Here is a 27,482-nt window from a genome sequence, read left to right as displayed (position 1 = left end):
GCTGGATGTGTCGGACAAGCTTTAACTGTTCAGAAGTGGAAAAAAAGTTTTGTTGATGAAACTTAAGGGCTGATTTCTTTCTTTCTTTTTCTTTTTTTTTTTTCCTCCTTTTTCAATCTGAAGCCTGCCTGCGGATCACAGGAGTCATGTTTGCACTCTTCCATAACCTGAGTTTTGCATCCAACTTTTGAGTACCTCGAACTGGGGATAACTGAGGGACAATTGTTTTCTTCTGGTTGTTTTTCCCCCCTTGAGTTTTCCCCCAAAGGGACCCGGGGTTCGTCACTTTGATTCATCCTGTACTTACGCGCCTGCTGCTGGGGCAAATCGCATTTTCTCGGAGCTTTGCCATTCAAGGTAATTGTACTGGGGCTGCCCAAATCAGACCCGAACCGATACGAATGGGAAATGTAGAAGCCGGAGGGAGAGACGCCGCGGCGGCCCGGAGAAGAACTTTGGTTGTGGGGCTGGGGGTGGGGAGCCCTACGGGAGGCTGATTCCCCACTCCCCTTAATTTTTGCTTCTTGTGCTTGCTTGCGAGGACTCGGGGCAGGCTGAGATGGTTCTGGCGCAGGGATTGGTGACTAAATGTAGTTGTCTAAAGCTAAGTAGCTCTTCGTCCAGCTCGCTCCTTCTTCAGGTTCCCCTCTTGCCCTCCTCCCCAAGCCTCCCCTGTCAAAGCTGCAGTCTGGCTTCTTCCCCAGTTCCCCCTTCCTGCTGGCGCCGCGCTTTAGACTCTGACTTAGCGAGCGGCGGTGCGCGGAGGCTGGAAAGGCAGCGAGGATGCACCCAGACACCTCTTCCTCCCTAACCCTCCCTCCCTCCAAAGTGTTGCCGGCGGGAGCGCAGGACCAGGGCAGAGGCGGCGCTTTTGCTACGTTGGGATCCTTTTAGTTCTGTGGTTCCTGCACGTGAGATCCCCATCCAGGATCAATCGAGATGAACTTTCCGCCGCCACCCCCCCCCACTCGCCCCACTATTTGTGCCCCGGCCGGAGGGATCACTTACTCTCTCCGCCCCCTCCCCGCCCCACATCCCCAGTTATTATCCAGCTAATTCTTTTCATCTGTGTTAATTCTAATGCCCCTGTAAGTGTTAGTTCTAACGCCCCTGTAAGTGTCCCTTGCTTGGGGTATAGAGAATTCAAAGATTTTCTCTTCGACTGCCTGGATTTCCCGGGAAACCTCAGCACCACTCCCTTGGACGATGAGGGCGATGGGGAGGACCGAACGGGAGCTAGACTTTTTGGGACCGACTCTTTCCCTCCGCAGAGATGGGAAGGGACTGGAGGGCTCAACTCATTTATTCTTGCTTTCCCCCGCTAGCGTTAACGCAAAGGAGGGGAGGGGAGTGCGTTGAAATGGCAAACGTGAAAACTTGTGTGTTAATCCTCTTCCCCGAGAGGGACACGCTCACCCAGCACATGGAGTCTGAATTTACTCGCCAAAAGCCAGGAGTGCCAATAGGGAGCAGCGTCGGTGGGGTTTAGAGGAGCTCTGGGAAAATTAGACACAAAAGTAACTTAGAGCCCCAGAGCCCAAGGTGGGCGGGAGCCTTCCGCGATCCTCCCAGTGTTTTCCTACAAACTTTTTTTTTGAAAGCCCATAAATTTCCCTTTCTCAAATGAATAAAATGTATATTTAAAGCAAAAGCTATCTTTTCACACAGTGACCCATTATGTGATTGGTGTGAAAAGCTATCAACATTTAAAACCCCATTGTCTGCTTTGTACCAAATCCCTGTAAATCTTCTACTAGCCTTTACTCATTTTCATCTGAAAAGCCTGTTTAGTTTGAATAGAAAGCAATCAGTAGCCCCTCCAGCTCTCCCTGGAATGTCAATTAATATGCAGATTTTTTCCCCCACCTCTTTAGCAGTGAAAGATTTGGAGAAAAACAGGATATTCCAGGCTAGCAAATGAAAGAAATCCCACAATGAAATTGGGAGAGAAAAAAAAATAAAGACCGGCGCTGCCTACAAATTCTCATTATGTCTACAAGAATTAACTTGTAGGGACCGCAGTACCAAGTCTGGGACTTTCTTGTTTTGAGATTTAAATGTGTGGAGGAATTTTATTTTTACATTAGCTGCTGCATTTTGTTAACGCCTGGCTCTCTGGGAATCCTTTAGGTGAAGCTGAAAGGCGTATATCTTAAGGTTTTTTCTTTAGGAGGTGATGGAAGTCTGTCACGCTTTAGGTCTTCTGACTGGGTACATCACTACGTTGGCTTCTGTTGACTTTCTTGACGTAGTAACCTCAAAAGAGAAATCTCTCAGGAGAATTGAACATAATTAAATCAGCAATGCCATAGAGGAAAAAAAAAATGAAGGTAACTTTTATTAACACCAGTCCTATACTAATACTTGTTTATATGTAGTGTGGGTTGTTTGTTTAGTTGTTTATTTTTTTAAAGTTCAGATGTGACTTGGATAAACTAGGGCCATCTCTCCTGTATCCCAAGTTGCTTTCTCTTGCCCGTCTGTTTGGCCAAGTAATTTGGGCAGGTATGTGACGAGGTGAAAATTGACTTGATGAGGGGTGGCCAGGAGAACGATCAATCATTGGAGGCTGACAGCTCCTCCCCAAGTACAGGCTGAGCGAGAGACAGAGTTCCCTTTCAAGGGGAAAAATAAACACTACGTGCGGCTTTCACTGAGTTTGAGACTCCAGGAGGGATTATGGTATTGTAGTCAGGAAGCTGGGATTGTGGAGGCCAGAAGCATGCTGGGGCTGTGTTCCAAACATTGAAATAGAGGTACATAATTATCCAGTGTAGGAGGTCTTGCCATACATTGGAAACTCTGGCGGGGAACACTAGTAAAGAACTCGATTTCATTGAATGCTGTCATAGGCCTTGCCGCTCTAAAATGAAGGAAAACCTCTTTGATGAGTGTTTAATCTGGAATCATTTAGGTACTGGATTGGTCACTGGTTGAGAAGGTTATGGCATCTATGAATCTGAGCTTCAAGTTTGTGTTTTTAAGATGCTGCTAGGTCTGAGGGACACTAGTCCCTTTTCATCATCTTAGAAGGTCTTCTGTAGAGATAATTGCATGAAAGAAATCGATTTTTGTTTGGAGCTCTGAAGGAATTTTGCCAGAATTGTCTTGTTTGTAGTGAAAGATTGTCAGAATGTTGTAAATACCAGACTCCTGAAGGATCAGGAAGTTTCTTTTTTTTTTTTTTAATCCACCTTGGGAACATTTGTGGTCATCAGTAAACAGGCTTATTTACCTTCCACTTTAAGATGTTTTAGAAATATATTTAGTTATAATCTGAAAACTCTGAAAATTATGCTACAGAAAACACCAGGTATTTTAAAAGGGCAATTTTAAAAAATGAGACTAAATAAAAAAAAACCAAGGTTTTGTATTCATATCTTCATAGCTTTCCAAGGTACATATCTATATCTATGTAAAACACTGATATGTGCATATATCTGTACATATATTATATATACAAACCTATGTATAGTATGTATATATGCATATGTGTGTGCATGCATTTGTGTATATATATGTGTACACATATTGGGGGGCAGAATCTACAATTACCATAGGAAATCCCCCCAACTCCCTATCGTCTTTTGATTTCCCCTCATGAAAACAGTGTTGTAGCCTCCTTAAAATTGTTTCTGGAAATTATTTTTACAGTGGCAATGTTTTAGTTAAGGTCAATGGGAGCAATTTGGAATATTATGTGAAAGCTCATGCAGTGTTGAAATATAATTTCATAACTGTATCATCAAGTTGATGAAAATTTGGGGGAAAGCTCTGAAGTTTTGAAACCTTACTTTGAAGGTCATTATCTATAGAATGCAGAAAAGAGTGCACAGTGTATGTTCCAAGAGATTCACTCTCTCTGAACTCTGAAGTTGTGGTTAGCTCTAGTTCTAACGCTGTAAACTTCTCCCTTTGTTGGACAACAATAATGTTCTCTTATGTTTACATGACACTTTATAGTTTACAAAGCACTTTCTTGTACATTTGTTCTATATGACAACCCTGAGAGGTAGGTAGGGCAGACATAATTCTGCACATTTTATGCATGAGGAAAAATGAGGCCCAGTGACTTTGATGACTTATTTTAACACTTTCAATTAACAATGGGGTCAGAGACTTACTGGAAATCTGGTCTCTTACTCATCACCTAGCTTGTAAGGTCAATGCTGATATTATCATAATATCATAGATTTAGGGCTGAAAGAGATTGTAAAATCTGTTGAGTCCAACTATTTCATTTTATAGATGAAGAAACTGAGGCATATAGAGTGCTGGGTTGTCTCCTATGAGGGATAGTCTGGTTCTAGGTTGAATATTTGAGAAGACTGCTTAAATGCAAAGTAATTTGTTAATATTTTACTCTTCCATAAATATCCTATAGGAGAAGGTTAATATAGGACTGAGTGGAGTTCCTCTTTACAATTGCCATTTTGGAAGTTTCAGAAAATAGTTGCCAACCTTAAATTATTGATCAAATCCTAGACCAACATGGTGTCTCTGAAAAATAGAAATGATTTTGGGTTTTCTGTTTGTTTACTCTTTGAGCTTGACATCTCTGTTATTTATATGTTTAGATTATGTCAGTCTGTCAATCTGTTTCATCCAGGTCAAAGGTTTCTCCTGAGTAGGCTATTTTTGGTGAGAAGCAGTTAGTGAATGGAGATCTAAATTGGGCATCAGACATTTGAGTTCAGAGACTATCTCTGAGACTATCTAAGTGATCATGGACAACTTTTGACTTTGGTCAAGTTGCTTAACCTCTATGTGCCTTAGTTTCTTCATCTGTAAAACAAGGTGGTTGGATTCAGTGGACTCCACCTTCTTTTACAGCTCTCAACTAGTCATTCTATGATAATAATAGTATCTACTTACAGGGTGGGTGATGAAGATCAAATGAAATAAAGAATGAAAGTACTTTGCAAATCCCAAACATTAAATAAATGTGAGCTACTGGGCATTGTGAGGTAGTGGACATTGATTAACTCTTGATGGTGGAGACATGGATGGCTCGTTCCCTTGTTCTTTTCACTAAGTAGCCAGTTTGAAGAAAGACTGAATTAAACATCTGCATTTGAAATTAATTTATGAATAGTGGGAAACTGATAGAAATGTTTTCTCTGAGGCTTCCAAACATTTGTTTTTATTTGGATGTGTTCTTACCTTTCCCTTTTCCTGAGTCCAAAGTGAAGGGCATAGGCTGGTTGCTTGCCCAGCAGAAATGTGTCTGTAACCAGTGCCTTTCACATTTCCATTGTTACCAAGCACAAAGTTGAAGGAAGAGTAGTTAACAAGTCCTATTATGCCAACTGGAGTATTTTTAACTTTCTTTTGTAGCTGCTGCTTGTACTGCCCTTGAAACTAAGGTCAGGACTGTTTCTCTTGTTCTAGGGAAGAGATGTGTGATGGAGAAAGACCCAAATTTCCAAGTGATAAAAAGAATAAACCGTGAATAACTGAAATACCTCTTTGCTTGTTTCTTCTCTTTTAGGGTACCTATAGATGCTCTTTTATTTCAATTTTTTTGGGAGAAATAATCTAACTTTTAAATGATTGGTATAAATCCCAATCTTTTTTTGGAACTGAATTACAAAAATACTGCGGGAACCTGAGGTGGTGATGGAAATAATTCATAGATAGTGAATGGTAACTCAGTTTTTTTTTTTTTTTTAATACTGGAGAAATCCTCCCACTCTAGGTTTAAGGTAAGATTTTCAGTTGGCATTCAGGATGATTTCACTGACACACCAAATCTCTTTCCTTCTGCAGAAGCAGCAGTAGCAGCAGCAGCAGCCACAATAGCAGCCACATTTCTGAGCCTTTTGAAGGCTGAAGGCATTGCTTGTGGTCCATGCTTGTTTAGAGGTGTTCAGATGGGATTAATGTCCACATGGAACTATGGAAAAGGACCCGGGATTGGCATAGTGAAGATGGTCAGCTGGGGTCGATTCATGTGCCTGGTCTTAGTCACCATGGCAACCTTTTCTCTGGCCAGACCCTCCTTCAATTTAGTTGAGGATACCACCTTAGAACCTGAAGGTAAGTTATTTCTTTACACTTCTTGGATCTCAAGTTTTGTTCCGATTTGCTCTCTGTGGAAATGTCATGGATCTTTGAAATTTCAATTTTGCGATTAACTGCTGCCTGTACATAATAACTGAAAATCCATTGAGAATGTTGGAATGTTTTTCAAATTTGTGATTGGAGGGGGAAGGAGGAAAGATATTTATTGGGAAGACACAAGCAGGAAGATACATCTTCATGATTTCTGCATTGAAAGCTCTTTATTCTATGGGGAAGCCAACAAAGAGTTTACTCTTAGGTATTCCTCTCCTAGTTCCTTGGAAAACTGTGAAGGATGAATGCTGTATTCATTATGTACATAATGCTGCTGCAGTAGTCCAGCTTGAGAGATACACCTGAATAAAGTACAAAGAGTTAATGCTTTGTAACAAAGGGAAATATCACCAAACCTTTGCATTACTGTCATTTAAAAAAAATTACCTTTGGAGTACTTTATCCTTCTGAAGTTCGGAATGGAGAAGTTAGGCATTTTAACTGTCTTTTTGAACTGTAAGTCAGTGTGATTATCCTAAGTATAAATCACAAAAGCTTGGTTTTTTTTTTTTTTTGATTAGTTCCAAAGTAAATTTCACCTACTCTTACTCATACATTTACCAGAACTGTCTCAAATTTCAAAATTTCATTTTAAAACGAGGTAGAACAATAAGCCTTAGTACTGAGGTGGAATATGTTTAAATATACAGAATTGGGTCCTCTGGTAGTCTCTTTGGAAATAACATTAGCCAAGTCTTTAGTCAGCGTTAAGACTGAAATCTGTCATCACGAAAGAATATCGGTAGCCGAGTTATTTTTTCAAGTGGTAATCTGAGAATAAAAAAGGAAAAGCCAGACTCTCATCACCACTTAATGAACTTGTTTGTTGATTGCCCACCTGGTGCCCCATTGCTGTTTAGGAGCACTCCACCATCATGAGTGATCCCTAGCTTCAGATCAGCTGTTATGGGGAGGCATAAGAGTTATAGAGTTAAATGATCAGGAATGTGATTACATGAGGGCAGGCTGGAGCAGTGAAGGCAGAACAAATATTTTCAGCTTTAGTTAGAAAAACAAATGGTGGCGGTTTGTGAATTGGGTGGAGAAGAGAGGAAAGATTCAAATCAAATTCTTACATCAGGCAACTCAAGGATTTCAAAAAGAACACCAGAAATGTGACAGTTATTGAAGAACAAGGTCAAATCTTTTCCTGTACTGAGCCACTGTTAACCTGAAGCGATTGCATAAGTCAGAATGCTGAACTTTTGTTAAGGAAAGGGAATGAAGGCTTTATAATTAATTAATAGGTCTGAAAGCATAATAAAAGCTTTCATAGCCCTGAGAAGGGATATTGGTATGGATTTGCAACTAAGATTGGAAAAGTTACAGATTTATTTCTTGGTATTCTTGTTACATATGTAATATAACAAAAACTTCATTTTATAAAATGAAGTGTATCTTTAAAATATTTATTTGAAGCCATTTGTAGAAAGGTCCTTGGTTTTTGATGGATATGCTTACATTTTTAAAGTTCGTCTTACCATGAGTTAAAATGGATTTTTTCCTAATTGTTCATTTTACCTTGAGTTTATGTCATAAGACAAGTTTGGAAAAAAGTGCTGAGATTAAAAAAAAAAAGGCCTTCAGTAAATTGTATTTTTTTTTTTTTTTAAAGAAAGTGGCCTTTTTCATCTGAATCTGCCTTTGTTGTGGCATGGGTAGTGAATTTATTTGAATAATAGATAGTCATGGAGGATTTAATTTACAATCCTATTAATTTATATGAGAAAGGTCATAGGATCTTAGGATCTAGATTAGGAGTTGGAAGTCATTTTAATCATTTTCCAGGTGAGAAAACTGAGGCCCAAAGATGTTAATTGTTTTGTTCAGAATTATCTAGGCAGTAAATGATAGTGCTGGAATTTGAACTCGGGTCTTTGGACTCTTGGATAGAGAGGGAAAGTAGAACAAGGTCTACGTGGGTGGAGATAAACAGTTTTCCAAAATGGTTCTTTGTGTGAAGTTCCCAGTCATCCAATGTCTGGAAGATCATGAGAGAGTTGGGTGTTACTTCTGGTTTTATCACTAAATATCTGCCCATCGTTAGGCAAATAGCAGCCTTTCTTAGACTCTGTTTATCTGTTAGTAAGTTCTTTTAAGGTTCTACCCAGTTTAAAAAATATTTACAAATTGTTTTTGTATTTAAGTCAAATATTTGATCTGAATAAGTATAAAATATCCATTTCCAGCCCTGTAGACTATTGGTTGATGTGTTGGAAGTACATATCAATAATGTCCTTTTGAGGAGTTCTGGATACTGATCAACTGAATTTTTCACTCAGTCATAGTAACTGATGCCCATAGTATTAACATGGATGCTTGTACACTGTCATATTCTATTAGAGTTTGATTTTCCATTGAAAGATTTTCTTGGTCAGAGGCTGTTACTCAAGAGAATCTAATTATATACAAGAAAATAGTTTAAACATGAATACTCATTAGTCTTAACAACTGGATTTGCTAGATGGTTGGTTGTTTTCTTATTATCTACTTTTAACATCCCTGTTGCATAATCATTGAGTCATAGAGCAAGGTGTTTAAAAGTTTGGTTTCTTTGATAAAGCTTTCCACTTAAAATTGAGATTATTTTGGTGAACTATATTTAATTTTAGTAAATAGCGATTTAAACTTGAACCTATCATAGCTGGAAAAAAAAAAAAAAACTTTTCTGGGCCAGTGTTATCATTTTGCCGGAGAGAAGCCTCGGATAAGTTAATTACTTTGCCAAAGATCATGTAGAAAGCAGTGTCAGAATCTGAACCCAAGCCTTCTGACTGCATTCAAAAATCCTGCTAATACACTCTTGCTTTTTTCTCATAGGAAATTCTATCTTTGAAGATTTTTAGTGGTTAATTAACTAGGAAGTTCACTTTAATAATATTTTATGGGATTAGACTAGAGGAAAAAGTATCCAGATGGAAAAATTTCTAAAAGAGTGATTCTGTTTGTGAAAGGTCACTCTAACCCTACAGAAAGATGAATGACCCTTTCCTCTACCATTTTGCTCTATAGTGTAATTCTATCCCAGTGTCTTGACACCATTCTCCCATCCCCACCCCCTTTTTAAGTACAAAAACAAGCGGGTATTTATACCAGGTCTCTTAAAAATAGTTTGTTAATGACAGACCTCCAGAAGGCTTTAATTTTGCCAAAAAAATACAACTTACCTTTGAAATGGGAATTTATTGTCTTCAGTAACCAAGTGCAGTTATTGGCTCCAGTAGTTTGATTAATACTCTGATTATTTAAAGTACAGTCAACTCTTGATATTACCCCTGGGAGGGGGCAGATCTTGCTTTCAAGTTGTTATTGACATTGTCACCTACTTTGCTTAATTAAGTCATTGTTGACATTAACAAGATCTTTGTTTATTCTAGCTCAGCTGGAGCTAGAATAAAAGTCCCTTTTTAAACCAAAACACTTAATTACTTTCCCACCCAGGAGAAAGTATGAACCTGAAAAAGATATATACACACACACACAGAGTATAACTCCTTCACTTGAGTTGGATTTGTACAAGGTAGTGATGGTTTCGCCAGGATGGAGTTTCAGGAGGGCGCAGGATGCCAAATCAGGTCTCCAAAATATAGCTTCCTTGTGTTATCTTAAGTATTGTATTAATAACTCACATTTATGTCCCCTTCTAAGCACTTTCCTCACAACAGTCTAATAAATTAGGCAATATAAACACTATTGTTCCCATGTTCCAGATCTTAGGATGATAGGTCATAGATAAAATGGATATTCAAGGTCATTTAGTGTGACCTGTCTCTTCTCCCTTTTTAGAAAAGAGTAAACTGAGGTTCAGAAAGGGTAAATGATTTATGTCTACTTACATAGAGTAAGAGTCTGACACAGTGGTCAAAGGCAGAATTTTGCCCCTGGATCTCTCACTCTTTGCCCTATGCCAGGAGGTTTTGTAAATTCCTGAAATATCAAACACAGTCATATTTTAATGTAGATTTAAAAAATAACAATACACATCTCCAAGATAAAAAACATTTTAAAATTATTTATTGTTTTATATGATCTATATCTTTACTATTCTCCATTAGTGTTGGTATGTAAGATTTGACTGTAACTTGATAGTCTACTAACAAAGACTTATTCTTGCCCAGTTAAACTAAATACAGGCTTATGAAGCTGAGCACACAAAGAAGTACACATTCTTTATTAGTATGTAAAATATTTCACAATTCATAGACAGACCTGAGTTTAATACTACATCTTGAAAACAAAGTTGGCAAAACAGAGTAATTTAAATTCTCTGCTTTGGGCCGAATTACCATGTTAGTTACCACCTTCATCTTTTTACCTTAACGCCTAAGCTCTCATTTTACTGAAAGGGAAACTAAGGCACGAGGGAAAGAAATGTTTTTCATAAGGTCATAGTACTAGTAAGGAACACAGTATATATTTGAACCCAGATCTGAGCTGAAATCCAATGGCCTTTCACTACTACAGACCTTTCAGTCCTCTTACAACTTTAAAATTCTACGATCCTCATTCCAGACAATTAGAGGGAGCCCTTAATTCCTGTGGGTCTGTAAAATGAAAGGGTTTGGAATGGATAATTTCTAGGTTCTGTCCACCTTGAACTTTCTGTGACTGATTCTATGCCTTTACAACCTTGCTAGACACCAAAATCTAAATGTCTCTACAGCCCAGGGCAGAGATGTTGATGTCACACATAATGAATAATTAAAAGGACATGAGAAAACTGGCAGTCCCATTTCATCAGGAAAGATTTTGTTTACAATTTACATCTCCAAATAAAATCCAGGGAATAGCCATTCAACTTAGAGACAATTTTTTTTCATGTTTACTTTGTAAGACCCATGGTGAAGCTGGTTAGGACATCATTGAAAGATTCTCTCCAAGCTAGTTTATTAATCTTAATAAGAACCTAGGAAATTTACTTTGGGATTCCAGTTTGTTAACCTAAGGACAAAACCAAGTCTGTGGTCTGTCTGTTTTCCTTGAGCTAGCTATTGCATGCATTACATGTTTGTATCTGTATAGATGACTGCTTTTAGCAGTGAGTTCAAGAATAACTTCTTCCACCCCACATTCTCAGATTTGTGTTTCCATTTCCCTACCCAAGTGCTCCTGACCATGATAGGACATAGAAATTTGCTGAATCTTTTTTTCGAAAGGTGACTTCTTTGTCCTTTATTGGGCATTCTTTTTAGCCACTTAGGTTTAGGATAGATCTTCCTTATCTTTTTTTTTTTTCATTGTCCCTCCATGTAAACTCATGAATTTGCTAAAAACATAGCCCCTGGATTTGTCCCTTGTGTATCTGACTCCCTCCATGTCTCTGGTGTTCTGCTGATCCAGGGGAGAGTGAGGTGCTGAATGATCTGTTTGAGAGGTGGAAGTGTTGTTTTGTGTTTTTGTTTTTTGTTTTTGTTTTTTAGATTTATCATGGAGCATTTTACAAGGAGTGTGTACAAGACCTGGAAGCAAAGTTCCTAATTTAAGCAATAGTTCACATCCCGGCCTTTTGACACTAAGTTATCTTGTGTACCAGTTATAATCACCATGATAGCTTCCATCTTTCTTTTCTGCAGGGAAAACTTCTTCCTGTTTCTTGTTAATAGATAGTTCTTTTGGAACAACTGGGTCACCAGCCCATGTTGCTATCAGACCTGGGATGACTTCATTGTTCTTGATTTCGAGTCTCCTATGAAATCTGAGGACAGTTTCTACATCTTGTTGACATGAGGGATAAGATCAGAATACTCTCTCATCCTTTGATAGCAGGTGAGGGATGAAGAGAGAAGGTCAGGTAGCCATGCATTTCTAGGCTGGTAGCAAATAGTAAGATTCAGGAAGAGGCATTGGTGTTACCTGTTTGGTGATATTGTGGTGTTTGGGATGTGTATATAGCTATCTTAATCTCTTATTCCAGGGACTATCATGAGAATGCTTACATCTGAGATTTATGAAAGTGCCAGTTTCAAAATATTTACACTTCCCATCCTTCTCAACTGTAATGTCCAGTAAGTACTAAAAAGAATCTAGTTGATAATTATAGATCTAGATCTGGGAAAAAACTTTAGAGACCATCTAGTCCTTCTCTCTTCCCATTCTATTTTATAGATAAGGAAACTGGGTCTCAGAAAAGTGACTTGTAGTAAGAGCAGAGAAATATGAAGCATTTTAAATGTCTCATTTTCCTCCCCAAAATTGTCCAGCCATAGAGAAAAATGGCAGCCACCAAAAGGAGAAGGCTCAGAGACAGAATGGAGCAGGATGTTATTATCTTCATGTGATCTTCCAGCTCCTAAATTATTTATTTATTAACTCATCAGGGTTTTGAGAAAGTAAATTAATGCTGTCATTTACATCTGTGATCAAGTTAAATATTTATGATAAAATAAAAAAAGTGTATTTTGGGATAAAGGGAAAACCCTGTTTCTTAGCAGATTTTAAAACTTTGTCTTCAACAGTTGCATTTATTCCATTTTGGAAAATAGTAAACAATTGTTCCACAATCAAGATTAATTGACCCTATATGTATTAAAATTGCTTTTTCTTTCATTTCAGTCCTTCTGAATCAATCAAATTGGTACAGCTCTTGCACAAATGGAAAGTAGTAATTCCCAAGTTATTTCTAAATAGAGATCAGATATATAGAATTGCAGTTTTGGGTGACACTTTTTAGATGGAAATTGAAAAATAGCTTATAATGAAAATGTTGATAAGCTCAGGAATGAGGTTACAGGACATATATGTTTATATGATTTATGTAGCACCTTCCCTTAAAAAAGTCAACTCAATTCCATAATATAACAGCAAAAACAAATGCTGCATAAATTTCATGAATATTTTCTGGCCTTCACTCTCCATTTCTATTACATGTGGATTAATTTTTACACATAATAGTCTACTGTTGAATTTTTACCATACATAACCAATTGTTTATAGAAATATCTGAAAATTAAAAAAAGCCAACTTTGTGTATGTGCGTGCAATGGATGTTACAAAATGATTCTAAAGATCCTTAGAATTGGCAAGTTAAGAATTTAGACCCTTTGAAAGCTCTTCTGCTTTAAACTGGAAGTTGACAGTGGGTTAGTCCCAAGGGAGTATTTCTGTTTTAGCAATGGCATTCTTTCCATCCTTCTAAATCTTCCAGATTTTCAACAAAATGGATATTACATTCTTGGTTGACACATGCTAGCTGCACAATTGAATCTATACTAGATGTTATAAATGTTTCAAGTTTCATATCAGTAAAATCTGAAAAAATCATAGCTCACAATCTTTACTAGACTCCTGCATCAATAATCCTTTCTTTTGGGTATAAGTAAAACAATTATTTCCTTAAATGGCACTAGATATTTTATGATTTTATAACCAAAAAAATTCAATGAATATTTTAAAAGGACATTTGATAGAATAACCTAATGCCCAGTATAGTATAAAAGCAAATGTCCCCTAATAGGACACATTTACTTTTAATTTTAAATATCAGTTGTTTCAAACCTTGGTTCATTTCAATAAGTGTTTATTAAATGTCTGCCATGTATTGGGCACTGTGCCTATAGGCATTGACCTATAAGTTTTGTGACAAAGTTTGTGAGCTTTAGAAATGTGTATAACTTGCTGTTTTCAGTCTAAATGTTTCAATGTTTTTTCTTTTAAAAGGAAAAAACCCTCAGCTTTTGCAGCCATGCAATAACAAACCAGGGCATACACGTCATTAAGAAAAATATATTTTGGCAAGAAAAGGCTTTTCAGTTTTAGGCTTCCAAGGGACTGTCATTAAGGCCTGTGGAAAATTATGGGGGAAAAAGTTACAAAATTTGTGGGAAGTGTAACATGCTTTACTTGCTTTTGCCCTGAAGTTGGGTTTTGAACTTTTGGTAACGTGTTGTGGTAATCAATCACATATTCGCTCATGGTTACTTCTGGGCTATGACTGCCATGCACATTGCTGCAATTGTTCTAGCCCATGGAAGCAATGGGCTTGAGTTTTAACTGGATTAGCCAGTCTGGGAGGATGGTGAATATTTTCTGGTCAACTTGTGCATGGTGGCCTGAAAGAGTTAAATGGGTTGCCCACCTCCTTGATTGTATAAACCAAGTGAGAGTCAGAGTTTATGATGTAATGCTTTTCTTTGCAGTAAGTGTAATGCTGTGTCCTGTCAAAAAAAGTTTGTGCTGGAAAGATTTTCTGGAAGATTCTTGGTTTGGATCTGGAACTTCTCTTGGGGATTCTCAGGTTTTCGCCTAGATTATCTCGTATCTGACATTTAGTCCTTGACTAAAAAGATAAGGGCCTAGCCTGAGCTCATTCTATCTGTCTGTCTGTCTCTCCTACACATCTATTCTATTCAGGAATAACTTGTGTTTAAACAAAATATGTGTATGTCTTGATCAAAGTTGATACTTTATATACATCTCTCCTAGTTCAGAGCACCATATATTTAGAGCAGGAAAAAAAGACATTTGAGATTACTGAGTTTAATCTCATTTTAAATATAAGGCAACTGTGACCCTAACCACTTAAATATCTTTCCCAAGGTCATTTAGAAGGTAGTAAGTAGAATCAAGGATTCGAACCCAAGTGTTCTGATTTCCAATGAAAATAACTTTCTGCTGCATTACTCTGCCATATGCTAAATTTAACATGATTTCATAGAAATCTTTCTATACTTAGTATGTTCCTTGAATTCGTTATTTTATATATTGTGGTTTTACCACAAAATGTATCTAAGCATTGTATGGCTATTGGACATTGAAATTGTTCCAAATTTTCTGTATACAGGAAAAATAGTTACTTGAAAAATATTCTGATAGTGGGATTTCTAAGTGTAAAGGTTTGTTTGTCAATTAATTATTATTTTAAAGTGAATATTTTATGGATTTTTAAATATCTTGTTCACTTCCCAATGACTTCTCTTTTCACCCTGTCATTAGACACTCCCTTGTAACAAAGATATAAACTTAAAGAAAACAAACCAGTATATTATCATTTCTGATAAGGTTTGCATCTTTTTGTAGTTCATCAACTCACTGCCACTGTAGAGAGTTCAAGATTAGTGTTTATATTGGTCAAGGTTCTGTTATTTTTCAAGATTGTTTTTCTTTTGCTATTTTTGGTGATATATCATGTGTGTTATTCTTTTGGCTCTGCTTACTTTGCATCAATTCATACAAGTCTTCTTATGTTTCTTTGAATTAGTCATGCTCATTGTTTCTTAGGGTTTAATAATATGCCTTTGCATGTATATACCATAAGCTATTCAATCATTTCTTAATTGATGGACACTTGTTTTCTTTCCAGTTTGTTTCCACAAAAAAGCATAGAACCAATTTATTGCAATTAAGTCAGAATTTTTCTTTTACATTTTTTAAACAAGCTTTCCTGATTTTTAAGGTTAGAATGGACAAGTTAGCAGGCATAATATAGGAAAGAACAAGGAAGGACTTTGCCAATTTATCACATAGTATAGACAACCAAATAACAAAAAAACACATAGACACAAAGAAATAAATACTGGTTCTAATTGTTCCTGAGAGAATCTGGGAGCCAGAATGAAAATGGAAAAAAAAAATCTAAGAATTAAGGCCAGAAATAACACCTAGACAGGGAAAAAAAAGTCTTTGGTGAGTTAGAGTATCCTGTGAGGAAAAGGGAAAAGAGGAGGAAAAACAGAACCAATTCTAAGATGAAGTAATGTTGAATTTGTTTTTATTTTTCAAATGTGGTCTATGGTTTGTTTTTGTCCTATCTAGGCTCAGAGATGAATTGAATCTCCTTGGTTTGTTCAGCATATCCTGTGATTTAAAAATACCTGTATATATCATATCTTTAAAGACGAGTGCTCAAGATTTGAAAAACTATAAACAGTTATGGGAGGAATGCTGATATTTCTAACTTTCCTGTACCTCCCTGGAAAAATAAAAAAAAAATTCTTAACAGATTTGAGAAAGGAAGTGCAGTGTAATGAATCAAAGACTGGTTGGCCTTGGGAAGAAGTGGATTCAAATCCTTCTGATTCACACTCTCTGCATGACTCTTGGACCTTAAGCTCTTAGTTCCCCAGGAAACTACCTAACACTCTGTAAGTCACAGATAAGTTTCATGGATATGGAATGTTTCCAGATCAAGAATTCCTACACCAAAGAAATAAAAAATCTGGACCATAATTTAAAAAAAAAAAGCTTTGAAAAGGGACTTTCCATATATGTCTACTTAGATTTTGTATATTCACATATATGTACATATTCACATATATGTTATATGCATGTATAAATCTATTAGGGAAGATAAGGTATTGACTATTGCTTTTAACTCATAGGTAAGTGAGCAATCTTTGGGAGAAAGGAACATAACAGTATCTATTTTGAAAAGGCTCTTAAAGGCAAGGGACTTTTGAAGTGACCATCAACTGTTCCTTTCCTTTTAGTGTATTAATTGCTGGATGGGAGTCATTTCTAGCAAGTTGGGAGATCTCTGAGTCTTTTCTGAAGTGCAGTATTTTCATCTTGTAGCATATGATTTCTTTGTTTCTATAAAAGGAAACATGCAACTAGATACTTTTAAAGTAGAAATATTGATTTTGCTTCTTCCTTTATAAAAAAGTACATATATATTCCAAAGCCAGAAGTGTCATACCCTATATACTACCATTCCTAAGTGGGGCCAGAACCAGATTAAAGTGTAATTGGAAATATTTAACAAGTAAATAAAAACACAGTAAAATACATACACATATGTATACATACATATATGTACACATACATACACATATTTGGTTTTCTAAATGAATATGCAGCCCACAGAGATCCTTATGTATAGTTTACTAGCCCCATTTCTATTTGAATTTGACACCACTGTTCTAAACTATGAAATTAGAGGTAATTAGAAAGTTCTATTGACTTTTTTGAGTACTATTGGGTTAGTTAGTTGGTGGTAGAGAAGAGGCCTAAATGCCTACAGTAGGATAATTGATTTATTGGTTGAAAGGGATACTTAGAAAAGAAGCCATTTGTGAGAAGGAATTAACAAACTTAATATTTAGTGAAAATAAGAGACAGGATATCATGGAGAAATAAGCTGTGAAGGTAATCTCAGCTTCTTGTTGCAGTTTGTAGTTAATTTAAATTTTCCCCCTTACCAAATTCTTTCCTGTCATGTCTATATTTCACAGATTTATGGAGTGTGCTGGAAAAGAAACAGCCAACATAAAGATAAAGCCATAAATGAAGCAATGAACTCCTTGATTATTGAATTCATAACCCACATTTAGATAGCCTCTTAAAATTCACAAAATGCCTTTCTTACAGCAAATCTAACAGCGTAAGGATTTTTTTTTTTCATTTCATGAAAGGAGAAATTGAGGCCCATATAAGATAAGTGACTCAATCATAGTCCATCCAGTTAGTCAATGGCAAAGGCAACACTTCAAATCAGTTTCTAATTCTGAAATTCAGTCTGTTTTGCGTGTGCCCCAATATTACAAAAACAAATAAAAAATCCTCAATTCAGTGTATGGGAAGCAAAAGTAAGTAGAGGTAGGAGGTGATTTGATGATACCTAGTTTCTCATTCCCAGAAGTTAGTGAGGGTTTTAGGAAAAAGGTAGACTTATCAAAGGACTTGTTTATTTGGGATTATCTTTTATCAACTCCTTTTTATTAAAAAACAAAGGAATATCCTTTATCAACAACTTTTATCAACTTTTATCAATACTTTTCTAGTATTTAGAGAAGCATCTATGGAGGAAAGATTAAATGTCATAATGGGTATCTTAATTTGGAATTTCCTGAATTAATTTGGGTTTAAATTCTCTACCATAGGATTTCTCTGAGGGGGAGAGGAGAGAAAAGGGGAAATTTTCTTTTTGTTAAAAGACAGCCCCAAATCATTCTCTATTACTCACCTTCTAATAAAAGCTAGCTTATCATCTCTCCCTCCTAAGTAACAATCTCCTTCTTCCCCATCACAATGGAAGACAGTTTTAGGAAAACATCAAATATAGGTCATTCAAATCCAACTGCTTACTGTGGAATCATCCAGTTTAGTGATCTGTATCCTAGAGAAGCCCCAGCCCTCAAACAAACCATTCAAGTGCTAACCAAGCCTAAACTTGCTTAGCTTTGAACACTAGACAAGATCAAACCTATTCAAATGAGTAAGGCCATCTGTTTTCAGGCATCCAGCTGCTCACCCTCCATTTGCAAATTGCTGAGATGCTGCTCTTTGGGACCCGTCCCAGGACACAGGGATGCATCTGTAACATCAAAATGAGGTCATGCTGAGAGAAAGGCCCAAGCTCTTTATATAAACTAGCTGAATAAGACCCCAAAAAGGTATTTAATGAAGGGAGCAAGACGGAGTGGTACCTCTCTTCCTTAATCTTTTAATAGTTGTGGAATTTCTGTTCTTCTTCAGTGGAAGAACACAGAGATAATATTCATAAAGCCCATGTTACGTACGTGCATGTTCTCATAGGGTTTTAGTTTTTGGTCTAGATGTGATTTCATTGTTGTAAGGAGCTCAGAATTGAAATTTCCTCCATCCTTGCACGGTGGCGACTGATTATGAGAATTGTCCAGGGATGTAGGGAGGTTAAGTTGATAGATTTGTTTGCCATCTTAAATCTGGAATGAGCCTCCCTCTAGTCTTGGTCTGAGATTTTAGTGGCCCAGGAATACTCTGTGAGGAAATTGTTCTTAACACTCCAGATCTTCAGTCTTCCTAGCACTCTGCCTGGAGACTCTGAAAGTGCTGGCCCTGAGTCACAGCCAGTCCAGTCAGAAGCCTGGACCCAAGTGGTCCTCATTCAGAGGCTGCTGCTCTCCCTCCTTGATGCTGTGCTGCCTTTGGAAAACAGATTAAAACTAAGCCTTTCTTGGAATGAGCTACTTACCCTCTCAGTACCCCAGGCAACTTTGTTAAGACAATGAAAGACCTCATGTGGTCTTTTCCTTTGGGGCATTCAGAACATTCTTCTGTGCCAGTGAAATCACAAAGTCTGAACTGAAGAAAGACCCAGGCAAAGAGCTTTATGACCACTGGCCAATCATTAACCTCTCAGTGCCCCAAGCATCCATCCATCTGTCTATTTATCATCCATCCATTTATCTATTATCTGTGTTCCAGTCATCCATCATCTCTCTGTCCATAGACATACATACACAAACCTATATGCATATATATATATATGTACATATACATACACTTGCACACATAACTACATATACATCACATATATATGTATATACATATACATACACCCATAGATATACATACACACATATATCTATATTTATATCTATTTATCTATCTGTCTGTCTACCTAAATATGTGTACACATATCTATATATGTGATACACACTTAAAGGGAAGTCATTTAACTCTATAGGGTCCCAGGCAACTCTAAGATTTAAATTGTGCTAATTTGCTTTGGTAAGGAAAGTTCTTCCCTAGAAGAAGATGTGGATATAAAATCAGAGGACCAGTTAAATATCTGTCTGTCTATCTGTCTGATCATAGCTCCTGTTGGTAAAGCATCTGCCAATTTACAAAGTCCTTTTCCTGTCACAGAGGATGAAGTGAATGGACTAACTGAAAGTGCCATCAGCATTCCTTGTGAAACATTTTTAACAATACATGTTAAAAGACAAGACCGAGTCATTCCGAAGGAAGACTTGCAACTAGCATCTCAATATCCAGGAGTTTCTTTTTTTGGATAGTTTTTCTTGCAGTGAATGGAGAATGCTAGACCTGAGTCTAAAAGATATCTATCTTTGATTTTGTCTCAGACACTAGATGTGTGACTTTGGAGCTCTCTCAGCTTGTAAACTAGGGATAATAATAACATCTCCTTCACAGGATTGTTCTGAGGATCAGTTGAGATTCCTCAATATGAAAAAAGTGTTAGTGCCTGGAATAAATGAGAGTTTAATAAATGCTTGTTGACTGACTAATGGAGTACTTTATGCCCTTCAGCTAAATTCGGAATGAGAGGCAGATCAATCTTACTATTCATCCAAGGGTATCTTTTTGAGGCAGATTCATGGTATAGACAGACTAACACCGAGAAGTATTATTGTAGTGTGGTCCTGGTATAAAAGAAGATAGATGGTGAAAAGATGATATTCCAGAAGTGTCTTCTCTACCTGCCTATTGTGATTTGGAAAAAGGTTACTAACCTATTCTTAGCATAGTAGGGAATAAATTCTCTTAGGATGCATTGGAGCATAATGAAGGTGAAATCCCTGTACCTCTTGGATGGAGGTCGCCAGACTGTCTAGTGTAATGGATAATGTTTAAATAAACCAGCTCCCTTTCTCAGCTTCTTTCCACACAGCATAGAATGGCCAGTGATGGTGTCATAATTGAAAACCAGGTACTCAAAGGTGGTAGAGTGGATAGGATTATTTGGGAATGAGGACAGATGAAAAAAGAAAATGTGAGGGAGACATCTTAAAGAGTCAGTTATGTACAGTGGAGGAGGAGGGACAAAATTTCAGTGAGTAGTGAATTCCTTGAGGTACTTCAGCATGTGGTAGAAAATTAGAATTGATCTGTTATGGGAGTTCTTAACCTTTTTGAATACTGGATTCTTTTGGTAAGTTGGCGAGTCTTATGAAACTTTTCTCGATGTATTATTTTTAAATACAGAATATGAAATACACAGGATTGCAGAGGAAACCAATTACAGTGAAATATACTTATTAAAATACTTTTTAAAAATTCCATGCATCCCAAGTTAATAATACCCTGCATGGAGCCCTAGATTGGAAGTCAAAAGCAATTCTCACCATTTTTATAATGCTGAGGTACTATCTGCTTCCCAAAAGACCCAAAAGTCTTTTAATGTTTTTGTTCCTAATTTTTTCATCCTGTAGAGCACAGAGATGATATATATTTCAGAAAGGTATTATTAAAATGAATTGTATTTTAAAAAGCACACACAACTTACCAGTTACCTAAACATTTATGTGTCATTTAAAAACAAGATTAAAAAATTTATATCTTTTGTTTTTGTATTACTTACATTTCTCTCTCCTCCACTTCTTTGAGAGTTATCCTTAAAGAAATAAATGTTTTTTAAATAGAAGAAAAAAGCAAAATTCATCAAAACCCATCAGTATACTAAAAGAAAAATTAGTCTATAAGCTTCTTGAGGACAAGAGATTCTTGTCTCTTATTGTATCCCCAGCATTTAACATAATAGCTGGTACATAGTAGATATTTAATAAGTGTTTATTGATATTTTGATAAAAATCTGATATTACATATAATGTGAACTCCCACCTCTGCAAAGGAGAGACAAAGGGATTGGAATGGTTCTTCTCTCTTCTTTGGAGCCAGGCTTATTCTTTGCAATTTTGTGTCATTTATTTTTAGTTGTTCTGTGATTGATGTTCTTTTCATTTACCTCATTGGAGTCACTGTGTATTAGGTGTCATTTTAAACACAGGCCATATGCCATTTCCTTTAAGGATGTGAATGGATTTGAAACCAGAGGACCTGGGTTTGATTTCAGCTTTTAAATTTATTATTTGTGTAACCTTGGGGGAAGACACGAAATCTGTTTCTTCTTCTATAAAATGAAAAAATGGGACTAGATAATCTCTGAAGTCTGTGTAATACCACATCCCGTGATTTTTTGAAAATCATGTGAGATTTATATAGCTATATCTATATCTACTTGTCTATCGATCTATTTGTAGTTTAGGAACATGTAAATCGAAAAATCTCAGTAATTTTTGCATTCATAATTGAAATAATTGACTATTCACTTAAAACAAAACTCTGTTTTTAAGTCAGGAAAGAACAAATTAACAGAAAAAAAAATCATAGCTTTAGAGCTAGAAAGAAACTTAGAGGCCATTATTTCACCTCTCTTCATTTCACAGATGAAGATAATGAGACCCAGAAAAGAGAATTAATTTCCCAATGTTATGAACATATTTAATGGCAGAGTTCTTAGTTTATTTCCAAACTCAGTTTTCACTACTCCATACCATGTTCAGTCAACTGATATTGAGAATCTACTCAGTGTCCAATACTGCACTAGGAAATTAGAAGTCATAGTTCTTCCTCTGGAATTTGAAATCTAGTTGGGGAGCTAAGACTTAACACCTATGAAACTACAGCAAACAATATGAGACACCCTATAATGAAGTTCTCAATTGTGTAAGAGTTGGGAAGAATATAAAAAAGATTCCCCTTAACTCTTATACATTCACATCTCTTGACCTCAAGTATATATAAGAAATGGGTCTTTAATGGGTTTTTTCTTTTAAATGAAAGGATTTCTAATCTTCCATTAATGAAAGTGTTAGAAATTTCAGTTTGAATACCTATTTTTTTCTTCTTCTCCCTTTCTCTCTTTGCTCATACACCTCCCTCCTCCTTTTTTCTTTTTAGAATAATTCATAAAAGAATGGCAGCCTGACTTGGTGAATAAAGCATTATCTTTTTTTTTGACAGACCTGGGTTCAAATGTCATCTTGGAAGCAAAACAGCTGTGTGACCTTGAGCAAAATACTTATCCCCTCCTTGCCCAGATAAGTCTCTAAGATCCTAAATTGCCTAGAAGTTGCTAATCTTCATGGTAGGAAGTTTTTCCTTCTTCAGTTTCCTTTGAATTCACTGGTCTGCTCCAAACTCTCCTCTCACCTCCAACAAAAAAGCAAAAATCCCAAACATAGCAAAAGTGACTGAGAAAATAAGTCTATTAACTATAATTGCATTATACTATAGAATACCTAAGTGACCTGGGAATAGAATGGAAGGTATTGAGGAAGGGGTAGGAGAGTAGCATTTATAAAGTACCTACCCTGTGCCAGACACTATGAGTATCATCTCATTTGATCCTAAGAACAATACTGAAAAAATTATGGAAAAATCTGATGCAGAAAAAAATGGTTTAGAATTTATGAAATGAAGATGGTGGGAACTATGGTTTTTTTTGTATCTCTCTCAAATATAGTAATCTGTTTTTTACTGGATAATGTATGAATTTTGCTGAATTCCTAAAGAAAAAAAGTATATACTATTGAGTCAGGAAATACATTTTTGTGTTTCTTTGATTACTATGATTATTATGCATCTGTTAGGAGAATTTATGTAGCCCTGTAAAATAGCTCATATTTCTATAATGCTTTAAAGTGCATAAATGTGCCTTCTTCACAACCAAGTGAATGAGGTAGTGTATCATTACCCCCATATAACAGATGAGAAAAATGAGGGTGATGAATTTCCCTTGGTCACACAGCTAGTGAGTGCCCCAGGCAGGTTTTGAAACAGGTCTTCTGGGTTTTAAGCCGAGTACTCTTTAGAAATAATTATGATGATTGCTTATAATTATATGCTTCTTTACAGTACTTACGCACTTTACATATATTTTGCTATTTGATTCTCACAACAACTCTGCGAGTTAGGCAGCACAAGTATTTCTCTCCCCTTTTACAAGTGAAATTTAGAGTTTTGGATTTGTTCAAGGTCACAAAGTTGGTAAGTCATCAACAAGCATGTAATAAGTGCTTACACTGCAAGTATTGGAAACACCAGTATAAGCAAGACAGTTGCTGCCCTCAAGGAGCTTACATTCTGAAGAAGGAAAACAAATAAAGGAAATTCAAAGGGGCTAGAGTTAAATCTCAGTAAATGATGAGACCAGAATTTGAGCCTACTGGTACCTTTAGGGCTTACTCTGCTATATGGCACTATTTCTTCTTTAAGGCTGATGGAGTGGATAAAAAGATGGTTTCATTCATTCAAGTGTCACTTGTGATGTGTTTTGTCTATGTGACCCTAAGCAAGTGGCTTAGTTGCCCTTTCCAAATACTTCTGTTGTAGAACAGGACCTGATCTGAATTAACAGATGGAAATCTCTATGCTGCTGAAATCACAGATCTGATGCAAAAAAGGAGGGGAAAGGTATTTATTTTTCCCAACACTGAATTTTGATGGATTGCTGATGTCTGCAAACAAAATATCTAATTTGGATACTTATCAAAACGTGTGGCCACCGAGGATTTACCTAATAGCTTCAAGAATATGGTTTTTGTGGTTTTGATAATCATTGGAAAACTCTGGTGAATTTCTTTTTTTGGGACAATCATTTTGCCACTTATTTGGACACCCAACATCTCCATTCCAGTTCAGGCTCTTGCACTTACCACTTTTCTAACCACAGGCAATGCCCTTTGTCCTTCCCCTTGTACTTCACTTTCTTCATCTATAAAATGCAGATTTTAGTACCTGTCTTAACTACTCCACAAAACTGCTAGAATCAAAGGAGGCAGTGTTTGTGAAAATGCTGTGTGTGCTCTGTAAAGACACATATGAAGGGCAAGTTATTTGTTTAATATGGCAACACCTTTACAAAGCAACTACTGTATGCACAGACTGCGTCAATAGAAGATCAGTACAAGTTATGTGAATTCATTCTATGAACATTTTATCATTGAACCCTGCCATGCAATATACAACTCCTGTTCTGGTCATAGGATCGTAGATTTGGAGCTAGAAGGAATCTCAGAACTCATCTAGCCTGATTTTAAAGACCTAAAAAGGTACCTGTGTGTGTATACACACGTGAAAATATGTATTTATATATATGTATATATATACATATACATATAGATATGTATACATACATATGTGTAATATGTCTGTTTTCCCATGGTGAATCCCAGCTGGGATGCATACCCAGGCTTTGAGAATTCAGAAGCAAATCTCTTTTCTCCTTTTATAGTATCAGTTTATTGATATCACATTTCCCCTAAAAATGACCCTGAAGTTTAGGAAAATGTCACCATGTCTTAAAACAGTAAGAAATACTAACATCCTCTGATATTCCTGGCAAGTCTATTTTCCTGAAGGAGGCTCTAAATGACTAGGTTTATGGTATAACACATGGATCACACCATGCTGTGTACACAAAACTCTTCATTGTACACTGGAGGAAGGTGAATATTGGCTGATTTGACATAACTTGTTGTGCAAGTTTCTATTTCCTGACTAGAATAATCTAATGGTCTGTCTCTTGGGTTAATGTTTTTTGAACAGAGTTCAAATTTGAAGTTCTTACTCAAGCAAAGCTGCCAATACCTAGGGAATTTGTATGTGAACATCAGTGTAACAATACCTGCATCATGTTGGTTGAGTGGAAATTTTGCTTGTTAGTAAAGGCTAGACTTGGACCTAAAATGCTGATTTTTAGGATTAATGTTCTGGTCTATTGCAGTAGTCGTGGGATTTAGGGAGGTTTTCACAAGAGTTAGGTAGGCTGGTAAATATTTAAAGCAACAATCTGTTATTAGCATGTGTTAACATAGAGGAGGAGGATCTGGACAACACTAAAGGCATTCAGGGGTAGGGCCATAGGAGTAGGGCAGTTTGCTGAACCAAAAAGGAAAAAAGGCAGAGGAGTCTAGGACAAAGGACACTTCTAAGTTTCAGCTGAGGGAATCCCCAAGTCTCAAAGGTATTGGTTTTTATACCATAAGAAAAGGAAGGGAAGGGATCCTAAGAAAGGCTCAAGACCTTCCTGACAGAGATTGCCCTTGCACCTGGCACTCTCAGGTTCAGGGATGGATAACACTTAGATGACTGGCTGTCTCTCCTTCTATCTACTTCAATGGTGCAGCTAGAACTGTGAATTTTACAGGAAAGTAGTAGGGTTCACTCAAGTTCCCCATTATTTTTATGGGGATTGGGAGTTTCTAGGTACAGAATATTTCAGAAAAGAACCAAACATCTGTATGTCCGTTTGTTTGCAGAGGTAGCCTGATGCAAAGCAGTCAGAGCACATCTTGGGATAAATCTTTTCCTATTTGTTGTGTCTTTTTTGATGAATAGCACTAGTAAATTATTTCAATTTTCCAGAAGAAAAGATAAAAAGTAAGTTGAGGTCAAAGTATGAGGAACAACTTCAGAGAACATTCTAATCATTTAGTCCTTTTCTTAAGGCATAAGGGCAGCTTTTAAGCTTATATTTTTTTAGGCATAAGGACATCTTTATAAATTTTAATTTTTAATAAATTCATTTTGCATTTTTCTTGGCAACAACGTATCTATTCATATATACATAATACAAATGTATGCATAATGTATCATATATATGTTTATATATATAAATAAAATATTCAGCTATGGAGTGTTATTCACTGTTGTGTTATTTACAATAAACATAAGTAGCATTTATAAAGCACTTTGAATTTTGTGAAGTACTTTAACATATTTTAATTCATTTGATCTTTACAACAACCCTGACATAATTACTACTATTGTCTTTATCCTACAGATGTGGAAACTAAGGTAGACAATAGGTAATTGACTTGCCCAGAGTCAAGTTATAGAGAGTGTCTGAGGCAGAATTTGAACTCAGATATCCTTGACTATAAGTCTAGTGTTCTATCCACTGTATCATCTGGGTGCTATCAGTGAATAGTAACTCAAAGAGTATTAAGAAATGTCTAAAATAGCCCTTTTTAGTATCTCCAGGTACATGTTGCTTTGCTGAACCAAAAATATTATCACCACATGAACAAGATCTGCCTTAATCATTTCAATTTGATGTGAAGAAAAACTTCCCAAAGGATGGAGCTATCCCAGATGGAACTGGCTGCCTTAGGGGGTAGGAATTTCCCATTACTAGATGTCTTCAAGTGAAAGTTGAATGATCATTTTTTTTTTTGCAGATGTAATAAGGATTTCTATTCAAGAGCATTTTGGATTGTGTGGCTTCTAGTTTCCATCCCACCCCCCAAGTCTGAAATATTATGATGATGAGATCCTTTCGACTCTCAGATTGTATTTATAAGATACTACAAATAACTAATTGACAAAGAATGTCTTAGCCTGTTAGATTTCTTACCTTCTTTTATTGATTTGATTGCTCTTTGTGATATTGACCAGTTGATTACAATTGTTGAGTTGAGGAATTATTCACTCCCATGTTTTTGTGTCAGTGTTGTTTGAGTGCAGTGTGTAGTTATATTTTTAAGAACTCTGTTAAGGTAATTAATACAAATGTTATATCTTTTTTTAAACATGAGGAGATATTAGAAATGTGATGATTTGACAAAAGATACACAGCTAGGAAAATGTTGGAGCTGGGATTTGAACCTGGGTTGAAACCTAGCTATTCTACTGTAAAATACTGCTTCTGAAAAGTATTCTTGTTCAAAGGAACTCCTTGGTTAAAGGGACCACGTTAAAGGGACCAGAGATATTTACTATGGAGAAGAGAAGGCTCTGGGGCCTTGGTCATATATTAGATTGTTCTTCAGGTAGGCTCTGGGCAGCCACTTGTCCTCAGCTCTGTTACATTAAAGACTTTTCATTTATGGATTAGACCACATGCTGTCTAAGAAGCCTTC

The 27,482-nt window shown here is 36.4% G+C and overlaps 1 protein-coding gene across 6 annotated transcripts in view; it reads left to right on the top strand.

The window, feature by feature from the left end:
• The first annotated feature begins 261 nt into the window (after positions 1-261).
• The window catches only part of FGFR2 (fibroblast growth factor receptor 2), a 115,282-nt gene continuing 88,061 nt past the window's right edge, over positions 262-27,482 (top strand). For all 6 annotated transcript variants that reach the window (XM_051981562.1, XM_051981561.1, XM_051981560.1 and 3 more), the window contains exons 1-2: positions 262-357; positions 5,770-6,039. In XM_051981562.1, the coding sequence (XP_051837522.1) occupies positions 5,874-6,039 (166 nt within the window). In that variant the 5' untranslated portion in view covers positions 262-357; positions 5,770-5,873. The remainder of the gene's footprint in view (positions 358-5,769; positions 6,040-27,482) is intronic.

Source organism: Antechinus flavipes, chromosome 2 (genome assembly GCF_016432865.1).
Source record: "Antechinus flavipes isolate AdamAnt ecotype Samford, QLD, Australia chromosome 2, AdamAnt_v2, whole genome shotgun sequence".
In the NCBI taxonomy this organism is placed as follows: domain Eukaryota; kingdom Metazoa; phylum Chordata; class Mammalia; order Dasyuromorphia; family Dasyuridae; genus Antechinus; species Antechinus flavipes.
The sequence above is the reverse complement of the archived record's forward strand: the minus strand, read 5'-3'. Positions and strand labels throughout refer to the sequence as shown.